Source organism: Scleropages formosus, chromosome 5 (genome assembly GCF_900964775.1).
Source record: "Scleropages formosus chromosome 5, fSclFor1.1, whole genome shotgun sequence".
In the NCBI taxonomy this organism is placed as follows: Eukaryota; Metazoa; Chordata; class Actinopteri; order Osteoglossiformes; family Osteoglossidae; genus Scleropages; species Scleropages formosus.
The window spans coordinates 32656417-32675268 of record NC_041810.1 but is presented as its reverse complement, the minus strand read 5'-3'; the positions used below and the strand labels follow the sequence as shown (position 1 = coordinate 32675268).

At 43.5% G+C, this 18852-nt stretch overlaps 1 protein-coding gene across 4 annotated transcripts; it reads right to left on the bottom strand.

Moving 5' to 3' along the window:
* Window positions 1-2152: 2152 nt before the first annotated feature.
* LOC108932951 (sal-like protein 1) lies at window positions 2153-18624 on the bottom strand. Of its 4 annotated transcripts, none has more exons than XM_029251822.1 (3): window positions 14946-18624; window positions 5347-8735; window positions 2153-4343 (listed from the first exon to the last, which is right to left on the bottom strand). In XM_029251822.1, the coding sequence occupies exons 1-3, from the start codon at window positions 15061-15063 to the stop codon at window positions 3903-3905; spliced, it is 3948 nt and encodes a 1315-aa protein (XP_029107655.1). In that variant the 5' UTR covers window positions 15064-18624; the 3' UTR covers window positions 2153-3902. The 4 variants fall into 4 exon arrangements, with proteins under 4 accessions (XP_029107655.1, XP_029107653.1, XP_029107654.1 ...); XM_029251820.1 differs by having other exon boundaries at window positions 5347-8771; window positions 14979-18619; XM_029251821.1 differs by lacking the exon at window positions 14946-18624 and adding an exon at window positions 13771-13996 and having other exon boundaries at window positions 5347-8771.
* Window positions 18625-18852: the final 228 nt, after the last annotated feature.

The window sequence follows — 18852 nt, the reverse complement described above, 5'->3', positions numbered from 1 at the left end:
AATTAAAAGGAAATATTCATCTAATTAAAGAAACATATCTTTGCGGAGTCATTTTTCCTTTAAACTAGGGTATTGCATCATTAAAGAACTTCCAGAAGATATTGAAAGTCATAGATTACTCTGCAATCATAGCGACAGCTTTCACTTAGGAAAGCCAGCTTGCACATCTTTCACTAAACATAAGGATTGACTACAATTAATTTAGTGCAGACATGGCAACTAGTTTGTTTTTGTTTTTTATTTTTTTGTTTTTTTGTTTATTTTAAGCAATAACAGGCCTGGGCTGACAGATGTCTAAATATGATTTAACTGAGAAAACTGAAAAAAAGAACACATTGAAGCAAACTAACTAATGATGACATGATTAGCACCAAAAAATGTATTATATTAACATATTTTTTTGACAAATTGAAATTTCAAAGATTTCAATTTAGAAATTCAGATTTATGCTGTAAGTTAACAATAATAGCAACAACGACGATAATAAAAAACAAGAAGAAGAAGAAGGGTAAATTGTGTCCTCCCAGGTAGGGCTCCTGCCAGTAGCAAATATTAATGCACTGCAGTGCAAAAAAATTCATAATTTAGACCATTACTTTTCCTAGTTATTCAGAATGTCCGTTTAAAGATAGATGTTGCGATGTCTCCAAAATAATTCAGAGAGAACATCCAGGAAATTAAACACACTATTGAGGTGACTACTTTTTATTATTTGTTGATTACTGACCCAGGTTGAGGGAGGTCACTCAAATAATATTTTGTGATAATCAAAAATTTGTGCCATTCACACTGGCTTATATCAATTCATATAGAAGAAAAATACGATGAAAGGCTATAACCTGTTTTATTTTCAGGTGTAAGCCACAGACACCCAATAATTAAAAAAAAAATAATAAATAAAAAAACTTGTTGACATATGGGAAAAGTATTATATTAATTATATTAATTAATGTGGAGATGTGTTTAATTTAAATTTTAATAATTGAAAAGAAATAGGAAATAACAAATATAACACCATGAATTTGTAAATTTATCTCTATGATAAGTAAAAACCGATGGCAAAACCCATTAACACTTTTGTTCAATGCCACTTTTCTAAATGGAGAAAGTTTAGAAGTGTAAAGAAAAAAAAAAAAAACACAGTTTGTTGCATTTTGTATCTGTAGTAGGACTGGCTATGATTTTATTATTTCTTGTTAATGGTTTTTACTGTGTGTGTTTTTAAATTTTATCTATGCTGATTTTAAAGGCAGATTTTCATGGTAAGCAGAAAAATCACTTCACATTTATCAGCTGTTGAGCCTCACCATGTAACCATTGTATTAAATGTCACCGTTGTATACTTTACCAATATGTAAAGTAATGCGTTTAGGGAAGCTGTCATCTCCGTATGATGAAGTTTAATTTATGATCTATTTATTGTCAAAACAATCAAAAAAAAACCTTGGATTGCAGAGATGTGAGTAAGTGGGACTCAGCAAGGTACTGGTTCCTGTAATAAAAGCGTACATCCAAACTAGGTGTTACTGGGGGACCAGATGTTGCTGGCCTGGAAGGAGTAGGGGAGAGGGGCTTGCCCACTGCAAGCACCATTTAGTGTTTAAATTGTGTAAATATTGAGGGTACTAGCCAATTTAAGTAGCAGTACGACTCAGAGGGTGGGGGCTGCAGGGTGATGAGGAGGGAATGGAAAGGGACATGGAGGGGGATGTTGAAGGGATGCAGAAGGATGCAGGAGGTATTCAGAGGGGGATGTAGGGGGAGAGGATGCAGGACTCTAATGAACAGATCCTGCACTGCAGGAAGTGCAATGGTGTGGAAAATTAAATGCAGCTGTTCAAAAAGTAAAAGAAAATATCAGTTAGAATAATAGCAATAGCAAAATTAATACCCACATTTTTTAGTTAACTTATCAGAACACTTAAACTGGTTTTGTTAGATCTTTATCCTATGCATAAATTATTTTTAATATTTTTCAATTTGTTATTGAGACTATAATGAAACTTTGCAGTTAACTGTTGCAATTGCAAGTATTAAATTAATATTTAATGACTAAATGACCAACATGCCCAAAGGGCCTGCTATTGTTATTATTATTCTTTATTTAGTTAAGGATTTTGTCCAAGGTGGGTGACTACAAAGCCAGAAATGTACTATTATGGACAGCGGGGGATGATGCAAGCAGTGGTACTTATAATGTAAGTTTTTTATACATTAAATTTAAATATCTACACACCTTTTGTTTAGAATTTTTAAGTCATTGCTTGACAATTAATTCTCACAATTTTAAGTCTAAACATACTTTTATTTTCTTATGTATAACATGCCTGCACTTCAACCTTTGGAATACATAAGATTTTAGGTTTGTTTCTTATGGAAATCAGATGCATTCAGAATAAACCCTTTTATGGGCTGCACAGGTCTTTAGTACAAATACTGTGAAAAAGAAAAAAAAAAGGAAAAAAAAACATTGTGGGATCTCCAATGATCCATAATGTAAAAAGAAATTCCCAACGTTTCCTCCAATGGGAATAATACACACCTGGCTTCAGCATCGCCATCGGTTTGTCTCTACAATCAAGGTGATCAGTTAGTGCTTCATTTGTGGGCTGTTTGAGGGCATAAGAAATTTCTTTACACTGGCTGCTCTTAAGCAATACCTATTTAAAAGATATTGCTAAAAGATGTGCCGCAGTTCTCCCATTTCTGCGAAGCAGATTAGAAACAATACTGGAAAATCCCAGCTAAATTTAAAAATACATGACAGCAAAATCCAGCTGTGGTGTGCTCAGAATATCCTATATGAAAGGTACCTATAAGAAGACAGGAACACACTATATTTTGGAAAACTGCTGTATTTGATCATTAATGAATTACAGTCTCTTATTTGTTAGTATGTATTAAACGGTAGTGAAAAATGGACCCCATAATGAGCTCTCAACTTTCCGAGAAAGTGCATAAGTTTCCAAATCTCATTTACATATATTTTTTAAAAAAAGTCCCCTGTCAAGATGAACTTTACTTTCTGGGGATTGTATGTACATAACTTAAGGGACCATGTCGTTCAAGGTCTGACATTATTTACAGTTTACAGGAGCACACTTGAATATGCATATGATGTATAGGAAGATACTGGAATACAGCAGGAAAGGGGACTGTCACTACATGAGAAATACCCACAAGGCATTTATTGTCTTTTCAGTTGACCTTTGAAGACAAAAGAGACTGAAACGCTCCTCAAACAGTGGCCCTGCTTTTCATATTACATCCAAAATCAGAGACAAAAAAAAAGAAACAACGCTACAAAAAGTTAAGGATTAAAGTACATATGGAGAACATTTGTTCAAGGGAACACAGGTTAATTTTCGAAACTGAAAGAGCTGCTTTAGTATTCAACAAAGGAGAAAAACTGTTGACGGGGGATTAATTTAAAAAAATCAGCGGTGTAAACCTTCTCCTGCAGTCACAATTATTTCCATGGAAGAAAGATAAAACGATACAAAGCGAGCAGGTTTTCCAGCACAGAAGTGTACAATATTTACAGTCTTCTCTCGTTTATTAGACCTAACACATTACATGAACATCAAAGGCTATGTTATATATATTTATATATACTACATATATAAAATAAAATAATTTAATGCCAATCTACCCAGATATGGTTGCAAATGCTAAGTTTCGAAAGCACATTTTTAAGCACTCATACAAACCCATCCTGGCCATAGAACAGAAAACTAAAACGGTTAACGCTTCATCTCGAATCCAAGCAAGGTTACAATCACTAATAAATAAGCTCCTTAAAACTGTAACGTGTTGTACATTGTACAAAAGTTAATTCAATTTCTAAAGCAGGCCCAAACAGCCTCTGTCCCTTCTCTGCCAGTCGTGGGAATGTCCGTGAGCTAGTTGGTCGCGATTTCTTTGTTGTCCTCCATGAAGCGCGTGAAGCGGAAGTGGGTGCCATTTTCGGTACTGGCCATCTTCTCAAGACCGGCAAGCGCGGCACTGGCCTCAGATCCCGGAAGCTTCTCCAGGCTGCCCGTGCCCCCTCCGAGTGGGGAGCTGCCCCCGTGGGCCATGCTGCCGGAGAGTGGCGGCAGGCCTCCGTTCTGGATGACGGAGATCTCGTTGGCCTTCATGGCCAGGCCGCTAGAAAATGCTGCGGCATACTGGTTCCAGAAGCCCGCAGGGTCCCCATTGCTAGCCCTCGTCACCACGTCCTTCTGAAAGATCTCAGGAAACTTAACAGGGTTGGTGCCCAAGAAGGCCATGGGGCCGTCCACGGAGAGCCTACGGCCACGCCTTGCAGGAGCACTGTTCCACATGTGTGTTCCCATGTGAACCTGCCCACGAAACACATGCTCAGAAATGTTAGAACGGCTGGAAAATTACAGCGCTATATCAACACACAAGAGCACACACAGAGAGACATGCACACATAAATATTTCATGCGAGCATATCAGCTAACCACTGATTCTTAACAGTTTACACTACTACCAGTTGTTGAGTGCATCATCATCAGCAGAGACTGCAAGGAAGTGATCACTCTGAGCTGTTGTTCACCCTCCTCCAAGATGAACAGTAAGACCTCCCCATCCAACAGCAGCGGTCTTCAGAGAAATTATTATGCAGCTGGAAGACTGCATCGTTTGTTTCAATAATATATTAATAAATTTCAACTGTAGGGCTTTATAACCAGCCTTGTGCTGTTTATATTTAAAAATGATCACTACGGCCAACTGGATTTGAATAAACTTGACCATCAAACAGTATGGGTCTGGTTTATTGTTTTGGATCAAGTGTTTCATATTTATATCAAATAAAGGAACTGTTCAGAATACAGACTAATGTTTTAAAAAAGTCTGCAAGTCTCACTAGTTAAACAAAGTTTATAATACATATAAAATATAATTTATTTCAAAGTTCACCGCTACTGCTTTGTTTCAGAATACTGATTGCAGAGCTGTCAATTTGTTTTTTTTCATTAATACCATTTTAGAACAGAACATGTCTTTTGTTCTTTTCATAACGGAAAATGGCAGAGGTATGCTAAGTACGCTAGCTTTGAACACGCAGAACATACATAGGACGAAATTCAACTCCATTCCATTTCACTTTTAATTCTTATTATTTTTTCTTCTGATTATCTGTTACGTGAATAAACTTAACATATAATTGTTCAACCATAAACCTTCATATATAACCACAAATGTCATGTTTAAGACGTTTAGCAAAACAGCTGTACTGCAAGTGATGGACTGAAAAAACGGGAGAGAAGTATAAGAAGGAAATCACGATGCAGACCAAGCAGTAGTGCACCCATGCAAAGCAAAGTGGGCGCATACCTTGAGATTGCCTTTGGTAGTGAAAGCTCGGCCACAGATGGTGCACGCAAACGGCTTTTCCCCAGTGTGTGTCCTCTCGTGGATCTGTAGCGCACTCGAAGATGAGAACGTCTTGCCGCATGTGTTGCAGTAGTGTTGCTTGGGCGTTCGGCGGGGTGGAGCTGAGGATAGCACTGGTGGGGACGTTGCAGACTGCGAGGTCACCAAGCTCACCGCAGGCTCCTTGCAGTCTTGGTAAGAGCCATGAAGAAAGCCGTTGACCTCCGTTTTGATCATGGATGCCAGGGAGCCTGATGAGAGGAGTGAGGGGCTGGGGTTGGAGGGCTCGAACAGCTGTGAGGGTAAGTCACGCATCTGGTGGGTGAGCATGTGCTGCTTGAGATTGCCCTTGGTCGAGAAGCCCCTGTTGCAGGCTGTGCAAATGAACGGTCTCTCTTTGGTATGGCTTCGGTAGTGAATGTCCAAGGCACTCTGGCAGGCGAAAGTTTTGCCGCAGATGTCGCATGCCGTGTTCTTGGAGGTGCTGCGCTCACGAAAAGGGAACATCATGCTCAAAGGGTCTTTTGAGGAGTTACAAGATGTCAGGTCTAAAGCTCCACTGGGCGGGGACTGCAAGGAACCTGTACCGACATGGTCAAAAGACATGGCCTTCTGCTGCCTCTCTTCAAAACTGGGCGACCTGCGGTGAACTGGGCCACTGCTGGAGGGCGAGGGAGCCTGCATGGAAGAGGTAGATTCAGAAACGGCTGGACTCCCAGCACTTTGGCTCTCAACGTCGCCCCCCAGGGACGACGAGTCATTGGTGAGGCGGTCACCCTCAATCAAGCCGTTCTCTGACGACCTTGCTTGGCCATGCTGCAGGTCCTCGGACAGCTCTGCCTGGGGGGTCTTGACCTGGCTCTCCATGTTTGCCATAGCACCTACCTCTGGTGGAGCTGGGGAGGAACACAGGCTGTCCTGAGATGCCTCCGTGGACCTGGGCGTGTCAGGGACGCTGCTGTCAGGAAAGTCCTCCATGCTTTCTATGTTCTCATCAGAGAAATTCTCCAGGTCTTCAAAGTTTCGCTCGTCGAAGGAGCCTGCGTCAGATCCCATCGACTCGGGGTAGCTATCGGGCAGGGGGGTGTCGGGAATCTGCCCGCCCATGTGCATACGAATATGCTGCTGGAGGACCACAGCATTGGTGAACTTTTTCTGGCAGATGGGGCAGGAGTGCTGGACGCGCAGTGGGGGCATGGCACGGTGGACGCTGTAGTGTGTCTTGAGATTTCCCTTGGTAGTAAACGCCCGGCCACACACACGGCACTTGAAGGGCCTCTCGCCCGTGTGCGTGCGGTAATGCATCTTCAGGGCACTCTGGCAGCTCAGCACGCGATGGCAGATAACACACTCGTTCGGGTCGCTCGCCTTCCTGTCGATGTTCTCCACTAGCTGCTGCAGCTTGGAGGTCTCAGAAGCCTGCATGGGCTCCAGAAGCCCGGCAAAGGGAAACTTGGCTTTGAACGGCTCAGCCATGAGCGACAGCAGCGGGTTGGTGTTCATGGGAGGGCTGTTGATCGGGGCACAGTCGACACTGCTCTCTGCTGCGGAACTTCCACTGCCAAAGAACTTGACGGGCTGAGTGCTCTCTTCACTTTTCCCATTTGAGGTAGGCAAGGTGCCTCCTTCTCCTTCTTCTGAGACACAGTCATTACTCTTTGAAGACGCCTCCACTGTCCCAGAGTCACTTCGGACTGAACCAGAGGGGCTGGTTATAGCTACAGAGTGACTCTCCTCTTTCTTGATGAAGGGAGGCAAACTGTGAAGTGTTGGCGGCAGCAATAGGCCCACAGAGGAGGTCAAGGTGGAAAGAACCGGCTTACTGTCCAGCCAGCTGGTGACTGGTTTCTCTGGTGGCATGGACATGCCGTAGGGGATACCAGTGCTTGTGGGAATGTTATCCAAATGTTCAGGGACAGGATAGGGATTCATTTGGATGTGAGGATACTTTTCTTTATGCCGCTGGAAGTGAACTTTGAGGTTGCCACGGGTCGAGAAGCGGTTGCCACAGATGTTGCATTTGTAGGGCCTCTCCCCAGTGTGAGACCGCAAGTGGATCTGCAAGGCACTGTCGCTCCCAAACACTTTGGCACAAAACCTGCACTTGTGTTTGAAGAAAGCCTCCTCGGAGCTGCTTTTGGGCTCAAACGATGTGACGTTGGGGGGCTTGCCTTTCCTCTGCTGAGCCAGGGCAGCCAGTGAGCTCAAGTCTTCCATGGTTGTTCCCACGCTCGGCAGCGAGCTGTGGAACAGCGGGCTGCCAGTGACAGGCTGAGGTAGAAGAGGATTTGCTGCAGGGTTTAACAGGCTCCCTATCCCAAAGGCACCCGTAGACGTTTTTGCCAGTGACGGATTGGTGAGCTGAGGGTGCAGGCTGCCAGGATGTGTGGGTCGCTTGTCAGAAGCCTGACCACTGGGAGTCACTGATGTGTGCGCGCTGACGCTCTGAGACAACTGGCCTCCTGGGGGCATCGCTGCGTTGTTTCCAGTATTACCCTGAGGTAGCTGTGCTGCCCCTGCCAGATGCCTCAGGTTGCTGATACTGGCTGACTGGCTCGCCAGGCTTTGTGCCAGTCCGGCTGCGGCTGCTAACTGCTGGGAGAGGTGCGAGCTGAGAGCGGTCAGCGGGCTGGCACCGGTCCCCACGGTGCCCACTCCAGAGCTGGTGGCCACAGGTGCCTCAGGACTCTGGGAGGCCAGCAGAAGGATCTGGTGGCGGATTTGCTCAATAAGCTGCAGCTGGTGCACCTGCTGCTGCTGCAGGGCAAGGAGCTGCTCCATCAGGGCCGGAACAGCCACCTTGGCACCGGTACCGGTGCTGCCTGAGCGGGCCTCTTGAGAGAACTGGGCCACAGCCACCTTGGTACTCTGCAGGTTCTCTATGATGACGTTGCTGCTGATCACAGACAGGCTGCCCAGTTCGACCACGTTTCCCAGCTGAGGTAGAGGCGTTGAAAGGGTGGAGGCTGCCACGGCGGGGCCCGACTCGCTCCCACCACTGCTGCTGTGATTGTGGATGCTGATGCTGGAGCTGCTGCTGCTGCTGCTGCTGCTTTTGCTGCCGGAGTGGCTACTGTGAGCCGCAGGCACATCCACTTCCATGGACTCCTCTTCAGCTAGCGGGCTGCGCTCTGTAGGATCGCTGCTGTCGCCTCGGTCCGCGTCGCCGACTGCCTCACCGGGGTTTTCTGCCGGGGAACTGGGGGAGAACGGTTCAGAAGGGGAGGGCGGGCTGTCATTAACTATCAGGACCAGTTGATTCTTGGTGCAGGTCTTCCGGTGCTGCTCGAGATCAGTGAGGTCAAAGAACTCGGCACAACAGCTCTCGCAGACGCGGGGGTCCGAGTCCGCTCTGGGGGGGCTCTCTGGACATGGCTCCGTGTCCCCTAAAAAGCACAAGGACAAGGGATTAGTCCTCTACGAACATGTTGCGGCGGAAGCAGCTGCTTTATTCAGCTCTTACCTAGTTAATCTGTCTTCTATTTATCTGCTCATGGACCCAGAAAAACCAGCAGCACTATGTTACGCCATGAGAAAGGGGATAAGAGAAGAAATCAATAGCACACCGACTATTGCTTAAAACTGATCTCTGAAGATGTTCATCAATGCGGCCGTGTTGGATAATCATTTTCTTTAGATGATCCATCAAAATATAAAATACTCTGAACTGAAGACACTGGGGCTTAATGCATTTTCATAGAGAAGGATTGATTTCCGATATTTCAGACTCTTCAATGTCTACATGTTCACTGAGCGCAAATCAACCATTTGAAGGATTTATTAGGCTTTCAAGTCACTGTCAACACTGCTCATTTTCTACAAACATGAGGCACCTTGGTCAGTTTCCACGAGCCAACAAAGAAACTTGTAGCCTTCTGTGTTGAGAACAGAGCGCCGGCTGTGTGCATTTCCTTATGTGCAGAAACTCCATCAAAAAATCCACTTCCTCACGCACATGTTTCACATGGGCAAAATATATATTTCATAGCTAAAGGCAGCAACAGGCCCTTTACCAAATAATAAAATTAAAATATTACTTTCCACAGTTTGGACCGTTTTGTCCATGCAATACGAAACCGTCCCGTAAAATGCAGCTTCGTTGCGTGGAAAACCGAACCAAAAAAATTGTAAAGTTTCCTTTGGACTACTTAAAGTTACATCAACAAAATAATAATAATAATGAAGATTTCGGTTTTTCCGGAGAGTAAAAAACACTTCGTGAGACACACAACAGCGAGCCTCTCGCAGACACCAGTAATTAGGTACAGGCAAATAACAGTATGTGATAACTTCTGAAACATTCACGCGCACTTGGTCCAGAGCGACAAAAAACAGCCCCGCACCCTCTTCCTGGTGCTTCTGCCAGCCCCATCGAGCCATGTGCACTGGCCTGTTTAACATATAAGTTGATTTACAAATTACAATTTTCTATGAATACCTTTCATTCCCTTTGTCCCCTTGCCCCGCTGCATTATATGTCAGCGTGAGGATTCATTTGCAAATGAAACCCCCCCCTCCCTGAAAAAGCACTAGTGTGACCCCAGTCCCATTGAGGGACAGGATGGCTTTCCATTGTTTACCCAGCATGGGGGCTGAGCGACAAAGCTGCGGGGCCATCTCCGCCGCTCGGCCACAGCAGATCTTGTTCAATTCAGGGATTATCTGCCTCCATGTTTCTCTGCACTGAAACATCAGATAACAAAGTTGCCATGACAGTGGAACTTTGGAGCGCTACGCTACACAGAACTGTGCAAAAAGGAAAGGGGGGGACTTTAACACAATTTCATATTAAACATATTGCTGTGCTCTTTTCAAGCTTCCGCTAATGGAGGGCCAGTTCAATACGGACCGATGGATGCGCTGAAAACACGTTTCGATGCAGGAAAAAGGAAAGTGCACCGCTCTACAGATCTTAAAAAAACTATTTGGAGAAAAAGTAAAAATATTTGCATTTCTTCAGCGTACTTTACTAATGAAAACGCAAATGCTAAATTGTATTAAACACAACAAAGTTCCTGAAGCTAAGTGTTCGTCTCTTATGAATGCGCTTTGAGTCGCTTCAGATTAAATGTTTGCTGCAGGAATAAATACGAATTCTTATTGCAGTTTATGACAGTGACTTTTTAAAATTATATTTGTAGTAATGCTCCTTAAAATGCTATTTTGAATCTTAACTGAAATCCAAGGAGTAAGATATAAATGATCAGTGCCACAGCATTCTGCTAAAGTTTACAGGTTGAGGGGAAAAAAAAAAAAAAAAAAAAAAAAAACAGAAAATAAAACTATATTTACATTGGTGGACTGAACAGAAGTGGAAATCCAGCAATGAGAAAATGCAAAGATATCAGTGTCATCCAGTTTGTGCTCTGCATACATAACGAAACCTCAAAAGAAAAATTTCTTGTGAACGTATGCACAAACATACATGCATTTTCAGATGCGATTCCCTCATCTAATCCGCTCGACGGAAATAAGACCTAAGCAAAACTAGACCACAACTACAGAGAGACAAAAAGAAAAACTGACCACCTTCATTAAAGGAATGTGGAAAACAGACAAGAGCTGCACATTTCATTATCTTATGGCTCCCACCACTTTCCACGACTTCTTATCCGACTGATAAACTTGTCCTCTTTTCCCATACATTTGAAACTCTCAGAAAAAACCACACTGAATAAAAAACCTAAACGAACAGCTGAAATAAAAGTACTTATGAGGAACATTACTGTAATAATTACCACCATTTACACAAAGCTGAATACAGCATTAAACATCATTAAATAACAGCAAAAAAAAAAAAAAAAATCTTTCGGCATTATAGAGCATTTCCCAGTTATGAAAGTCAGAGCATCTCCGAGCATGTAATATTTTAAACGACCAGACACTTTAGAAAATTGTTTTGTTATATAACATCACAAATTAGTACACCTGTAACAAACTATTAAACCTTAGTGAGAAATTATATAAAATAAACAAAAGTCATTTTGATTTTTAAATTGCAAATTTAAAACTAATAACCACAGCAGTTAGAAATGAGGCAACTTCTTCCTAACACCCAGGAGCGCTTCCAAAATGTTTTCTTTTTTTTTTTTTTTGTCAGGTCCCATTTAAGAAATGTTGCATTATACTAGTAATTCAAAACTGGAGATATTAGACACACTGACCCTTCACAAGCCACCAAAAACACAAAGTCCAGTTATGTACAGAATCTGCATTTCTCAGCGTTTGACTGGATTAAGCTCGATTTGCTTTTCCACACAAACAGTGCCCCACTGTTGGATGTCGACTTCATCAGCACGAAAGGAACAGCACACCAAAAGGCTGCGACAGCGAGGCCCGCCACTTGGCCCACACGATGTGGAGAAACCGACACAAGAAAAAGGGGAAGAGAAAAGGTCTAGGAGTGGCAACGAGGAGCCCTGGAAGTCTCCGCAACTCAGATATGAAAAAAAATCAACAAAAGAATAAGGGGAAATAATCATTTTAAAAATGTTTTGACTGGTTGAAGTGGAAAAAGAAAGTTCTGGAGTGTCTACGTTACATCGTAGGGCTGACGCATTCATCCTGTCACCCGCCTGGGACTTGAGGAGGTATCCGGAGGAGCACCGCTCCGGTCGTCGAGCCTGTAACAGACTACAGTCCACAGGCTTCCCACTCGACACCAGATGGGGTCCCCCGGAGCTGCGGCCTGGCCAGCCCCCGTCGCGCCGACACCACATTTAAAGGAGACGAGAGGGGGCCGAGAAAGAAAGCAAGTCCTCAGGGCTGCATCGAAACCTCCACTATATAAACATTGGCGTGATGTCAAGTAACTGAATCCTTGCTGTTTGCTCAGGAGAAGAGTGCAAGCGGACCACCCTGTCAATCTCCCTTTAGGGGCCGCTCTGGAAAGGTGAAAGGGTCCGTTATAACAGCCACATTGATAAGGCCCCCCTCTCAATTAAAGCGCAGGTCTCCTGCTAGGCAGCCTGCAGGGTCCAACTCTGGGGGTCAACTGCCAGGCGAGGAAAAGCGGCTGCTCCTATGGCCTCGGCGCTCTCGGCCCATGGTGGGACGCTGACAAAGGTTAAAACAGCAGAGAGGCAGCGATGGAGCTCCTTCCCCCAACACAGACCCCCAGCAGCCATCCCCAGAATCCATTCCACAGGGCTAAATTTCTTGCATTACAGTTTAAGACACTGAAACAAATAAATAAAATACAACTAATAAATAAAAAGTTGACCCCTATAGTCTACTCTCTCGCAGGGGAGTACAAGGGTGAATTTTTTTTTTTGCATTTTTGAGTTTCCTTAAAATGTGCCATACAGTTGAATTACAAATAGTCTTCTCAAACTTTTGGCACAACTTTTAATAGCACAGAGAAATCAAAGCCACTAATCGACACATTTCAAAAAGTAATAAATCAGGAAAATGCAGAGCAACCACAGAAGGGCAAATGCTGCTGCTACACACTGCTACAGTACACAGCTTGAATCTTTGGGAAGTGTATAGACAGAAAGCAGGTTACACACGATTACAATAAAATGTGTGGCTTTCAAAGTGTACTTTATAGCGGAACAAAAATGTATATAAGAATTAAACAAATCAGCGTTAAATATGTGTAACTGTTAACCGGTCTAGAAAGTTGAGACGACTTCCATGATGTTCCTAAGCAATCCAAGAACCTATGCAGAAAACTCAAAACACCACAAATAAATTGAGAAATCCCGAAGACAATTTCTCAGTTAACAGAAACCCTGAAGAAAAAAAAAAAAAGTCAAAACTTCCAGAGCTTCTATTAAAATTTCAGGAACTGGTGAGTAATTTATAAATATTCATTTAACACAAAGGATAGGTATAACAGAGTTTTACTTAGAAAAAACTCAACCTCATATTCTAAAGTCTAATATACTTTTGAAAAGCAAGAACTGTTACAATGTTTTTGAGCAAACTTTTAGTGCACGGAGATATGCTGCAACAAGAGGTTAAGAAAATCTTAACCATTTATTCTCCCTTGAAAACAAAACCACGCAAAAAATATCTCACCCCCAAGCTGAAGGGATCAAGCAAGCAGTTGTTTAGAAAGAGATCCCTGCACACATTCTCCACACCTCACATTTGGAGCCAATATGTAAAATGGAATGAAAAGGTTAAATTGTGTAGAAAATTACTTGATCTTGTTTAGATAGAGGGAAGCGGTGCAGCGGCCACATCAAAGGCCCTTATCAAAGAGCTCGCGGGGGAACCTGGGAGCGACGGGCGGCTCGCGGAGCCTCTACCTGTGGCCCGTGAAGGAGGCCCCCGCGCGCAGCTCCTCCGCAACCAGCGGGTCACACACACGGAGCTCCAAAGGGCCCCGAAGATCGGGACGTCCGCACTTCACCGGAGCCAAACGCAAAAACTCACCCATTTCTTGTGCGTTTTCCAGTTTTCGGCGATTGCTTACAAAACTCGAGGGCAGCAGATCCAGAAAAAAGGTAGAAGAAATAACGCACACTAATTATTTTTCCTTTCTAACTTTTTAAAAATCCCCACAGAGAGAAACGTGTTTCTCGCCTCACACACTAAAAACTACTTAGTGAGCCGGACAGCTGACCCTGAAAAATTATTATAGTTTCATTTTTACATCAATTACCAGATTAAACGGTATTTAAAGTATTTCGCAGGTAAACTTGCGCAATACAATGGGATTAATAAATGATCTGTCGGAACCTACCAAGAGATATCGCAATATTTATTTTGCAATTTTTTTATACACACGGAAAAATAAACATTTGCGCACAAATTTGAGGCGCTACACAGACGTGGGATTTTACTAAATATTTAAATACGTTGCGTTAGCGTTGCGGTTGCGTTAGTCGTCCACACATTAAATATCACGCAGTAATCTGACAGAAATCTTGATTTTTATCACATATAAATTCGTTTTTTTATGATAGATAAAAAGTTCAGTGATGGAGAAGGAAAACTGCACATTTTTCCCACCGTCTCAGTCTCCACAGAAGTACTATAATATTTAATTAAAAAAGTGTCCTCGGCATTTCAGTAACTTTACTCTGCCGAAGTCGCGTGGACTGAGGCGCGTTGCTGCGCGAGATGGTGAGTAAACATTCAAGGTGGTTTATGAACGTATTGAAACATATTATTTCCAGAAATAAACAAAGCAGTTAAAAGCGGCCGAACAAACAGTCCAACAAGCTGAGGACTCGAGGGACAAACAGCGGGACAAGATGGAGGAAGAGACGGAGGAGCTCGGGACACCGGCTGCGCTCCAAAACAAAAGTAACAATTAAGTATCGAATTCAGTATCTTAAACATCTAAACTCTACCTTCGGATGCGACTGTGTGGGTGATGCTGCGCTCAGCACTTCAAAAGTACATTTCCGAAGTCAAACTAGACAAAAAAAAAAAAAAAACTTATGAAAAGTGGGAATTTGTATTTCCCTCGTTAACGCAGTTATATTAAATGTATTGTTTGTTATCATGTATCGCGTATTACACACGAACGCTGCGCTGTGCGGGTGAAGTGAAACCACGCCGATGCGAGCGCTGAGACTCAGAAGCGCGTGCATGTTGTGGACACTGTGGCCGCGCTGGCCCGGGTTCGGACTCACCATTGTGCTCCTCCGAGGCCAGACGCGGCTCCGGCTCCGGGTCCGACTGGAAGTGCTGAGGCTTCGCCTGCTTCCTCCGCGACATGGTGTCTCACACATGAGCCGGGGACGCAGTCATGGGAAATTACCGCAAACCTTCTCAGAAAGAGCGCGTCCGAGCGGAGCCCATCCGGCGCGCATGTGTCCTACTATAATTATGATTATCAATAATGCTGAGCGATTAATCATACAGGAGGGGGGGGAGGGGGGGGCTTGGGGGGGTCGTTCGGAGGCGATTGGCACCTCTCCAGCCCCCCTATTCAAATGAAGCCCCTTTAATCAATTAGCCGCTGATTTGCTGGGGACTCCTGTCTCTCTTCGCTGGCGCCCAATGGCTCGGGCCACACGGCGGGGGGAAGGCCGCCTCTGCGCTTTAACCCTTTTCCACGCGTCTCCCCGCGCTACTGCTGGAATGTAGCGGTCCCGCGGCGTCCCTCCGTCCGCCCCGCCGGCCGTCACACGCTGCCCGAGTCCAGATCGCACTCGAGTGTCACGAACGTGCGCGCGCACTCGGGGGCTTCTCCACGGTGCCTATCCGACGTGTCTCCCGCCGGTGCCCCCGAACGCCACAGGTCACTCTCTCCGGAGCCCTACGGCAGCTCTTCCTTTGCGGCGGAGGGACAGACAAACTTAAGCGGACTAATGAGAAATAGTTTGATACCGAACGGCGGTGGAAGGATGTCGAAGGTCCGCGGAACGTGTCCGGTGCCCCCCACGGAGCTTCGCGTAATTACGGCCGTGGAGGAAAACAAGGTGGCCACACGTTTCGGGCGCACGCGGCATTCCGCGAGCAAACAAACTTCTGCTGTCCCGTGTGGCGGTGTGAGAAGCGCGGGGCCCCGCCCACCGGCCACGCCATTGGTCAGCGGATCACTCCGTCGGGCCGGCGGGGGCGCGAGTCCTGTCCTGCGAGCGAGTGCGCGCGTGTATGTGAGTGTTGCGTGTGAGCTCGTGCGTGTGAGTAGCGAGTACGATACACTTGGACAGGAATAGCGCCGCACAATTTCGGTTTTTGATGTCTTGTGTTTGCTTGTGTTACTTCGAAATCTCACGTTTAGTTGGTCTACCTCCGTGCAATGTAAACTGAAAGTGTTTTATTTTCCAAAATTACAGTAAACCATCAACAGAACAGTTATATATAATAATTATGTAACTAAAATTAGTTTTTTAAACATATATTTTACAGTGCAATGTTACATTCTCTCTTTCTTAAAGTTAGATATAGCAGCACTTGTATATGATAATATTTAAAAACCACATATTTTGTTTCGGCAAACTCGTAATACATTCACAGTAAGCAGTGAAACGTTGCATCCTGACAATAAACTAAACAGAAAATATTAAAAAAAAAAAAAAAAAAACTGGAATGTCGCGTTAATATCTGGAGTTTCTCGAAGAAACAATACTTGTTTTTACTCACTGAATAATTTTAAAAACGTTGTTCCCAGCAGTGTATCTGTTTTTATGTTAAACAGAAATCCGAAACATTAAAAAAAAACTCGACTTAAGCGCTTAACAGCTAATTAAAAGGAATTAAAAGAGCACGGAAAATTCCAACCAAATTGCAAAAACCCGTAAATATGTCAAAGTGGACACAGCTTGCATGACATGTATATTATTCCTGGAAAAACTTGTCTAGCAACCAGGCAAAATTATATGTCTACGGTTAAAAAAAGACTTGTAATAATAATAATAATAATAATAATAAAAATAATAATAAATAATAATAATAAGATTGAATATAAATGAATTAGAAGGTGCACAGGACGCATGCCGCGGTCTGTGTGATTTATTACGGGGAAAAGACAAACGAAGCCATCAGCTGGGCTGATTTTGAAGAATGAAGATAATAATGTTACTATAGGTGATGCTCTCGGATGCCATTATTTTTCACTGAATATTTAAAGAGCAGCTGCAGGCGAGATGGATCTAGTGCTCTCCTGCTTCACATACCTACTTAGGACGCTCTTTCGTTTATTAATGGAAGAAAGAGAGAAAAGAGGAGAGGATGACAAACCTCCAGCTTACTTCTGTTAAGGTCACACTAATAACTTGTATAGAAGTAACAACAACCCAGCTGATAACTATGTATCATAACCCACCTGCAAAGACATCAGAACCTCACTGTAACTGATCAAAAAGTATGAAGTTGTTAAAGATGAAATGATCGCGCATAACGAGGAGACGTTGCCGTATATTTAAAAAATACAAGACCTGAAATTATATAAATTCAAAGGATCATGAGGGAAATGGAAGATTTTTTTTTGTTTCTCGTTATTTCACGAGAAACACCAGTAAAATCCTAAACAGGAAATTTCTCCTTTGTTTAAATGGCATCGGCAGTAAAGCCATGCGGTAAAAGGAGGGATGTGTGCGACGCTGCGATGTCCCGAGGAGGGAAATCGATGGTCAGTTAATTGATGTGAGTGTTGGTGTGAGATTGTAAACAGGGTGATTTGCAGTCCGACCGAGCGAGACAGAGACACGTCCTCGGTGAGACCGCGTGGGGCTGCGCCGTGGAAACACTCACACGACCACGCAAATTGCATTTTTTTTTTCGCAGAATGAAATAGTTGACCGGCACTGCGCTCACAGTTAAAGGTATAACTAATCAAAGATGGAAACAACTGATCAAAATGTTCTCAGCATTTTGTAAAATACAACTTTTCAGTCGGTTCAATGTGCATTTTGTAAAGTTGCAGTACAGACTTTACAAATAAAAACAGTTTCATTCTGACTACAGGGTTGCTGACTAAGGTCACCGGCCTATTACTATTTCATAAGATATTTTAGACAATTTACAGCGTTTCCCAATTCCTGTCCACAGCTGCTCGGTGCGGCCCCTCCTCGCGCAGCCAGCTAATCAATACGCGGCGGGGGGAGGATCGGGGGAGGAGGGAGTGTGTGTGTGTGTGTCTGTGTGTCTGTGTGTGTGTCCGGGGGTGTGGGGGAGAGGGGGTTCTGCATGAGGTCATCATTCACTATTATTACTGACAGCCAATAATTGACCGTGGTTCAGGAACACATCGCGTTTGACCACATAATTGAATACCATAAGCTGTATGGGTCAGGGATGTGTGTGTGTCGGCGGAGTAGGGGGTGGGGTGTGTGTGTTTGGGGGGGTGGATTACATGTACACTGTCTCACACCATTTTTTTTTTCAAGTTTACCAAAAAACAGAACACACTCAGTTTAAGGTATTGTTAAAAAATAAGAAACTTTTCAACCATCGAGATGCATTTGATTTAATGTGGTCCGTAACGTGTGTGGAATTATAATTATAAAATATTAGAATATGCCCAGTAATGGATCCTCTGCCTCAGAGCTTTATTTCTACCCATGAAGATGAACAGTTCTGTTCTTTACTTGTATCTCAGCGCAGCTCTGCACTCTTTCTCTATGATTTACTGTGCGGGAACCCGGTACTTTATCCACGCGATTTGTCAATACACATTTGCTCAATTAAAGGTTGATTAAAAATGTAGGGAGAGAAAGAAATTCAAAAACACTAAATAACTTGTCATTACGAAATACGCTTTTTAAAAACTAAAATAAGAGGCAGTGTGTTGTGTGTATGTGTGTTTGTGTGTGTGTGTTTGCGTAACTGCGACTACTATCTTAGTGTTTCTTTAGTCTTATTCTCTGTGTGTGGATATAGTTATTTTTACTTAAATGTCTGCACATTTATATTATACATATACATATTATGTTTATTTCATTTAAAAAAAATTATGTTTTTAAAATTTCATATATGAAGAAAAAAAAACACAAAGCGTATGGCAATAAATCTGGACTTCAGATATACTTCAGATATCAGACCAAGAATTTTATTTCA

What these genes read in the sequence shown, in the direction of transcription:
- LOC108932951 (XM_029251819.1), bottom strand. Translation starts at nt 12,104, where the DNA reads ATGTGGTGTCGGCGCGACGGGGGCTGGCCAGGCCGCAGCTCCGGGGGA. An exon ending in GAATGCGTCAGCCCTACGAT is followed by an intron (nt 8,772 to 11,926) that starts GTAACGTAGACA and finishes TGTGCTTTTTAG; the next exon opens with GGGACACGGAGCCATGTCCA. An exon ending in CTACCAAAGGCAATCTCAAG is followed by an intron (nt 4,344 to 5,346) that starts GTATGCGCCCAC and finishes TTTCGTGGGCAG; the next exon opens with GTTCACATGGGAACACACAT.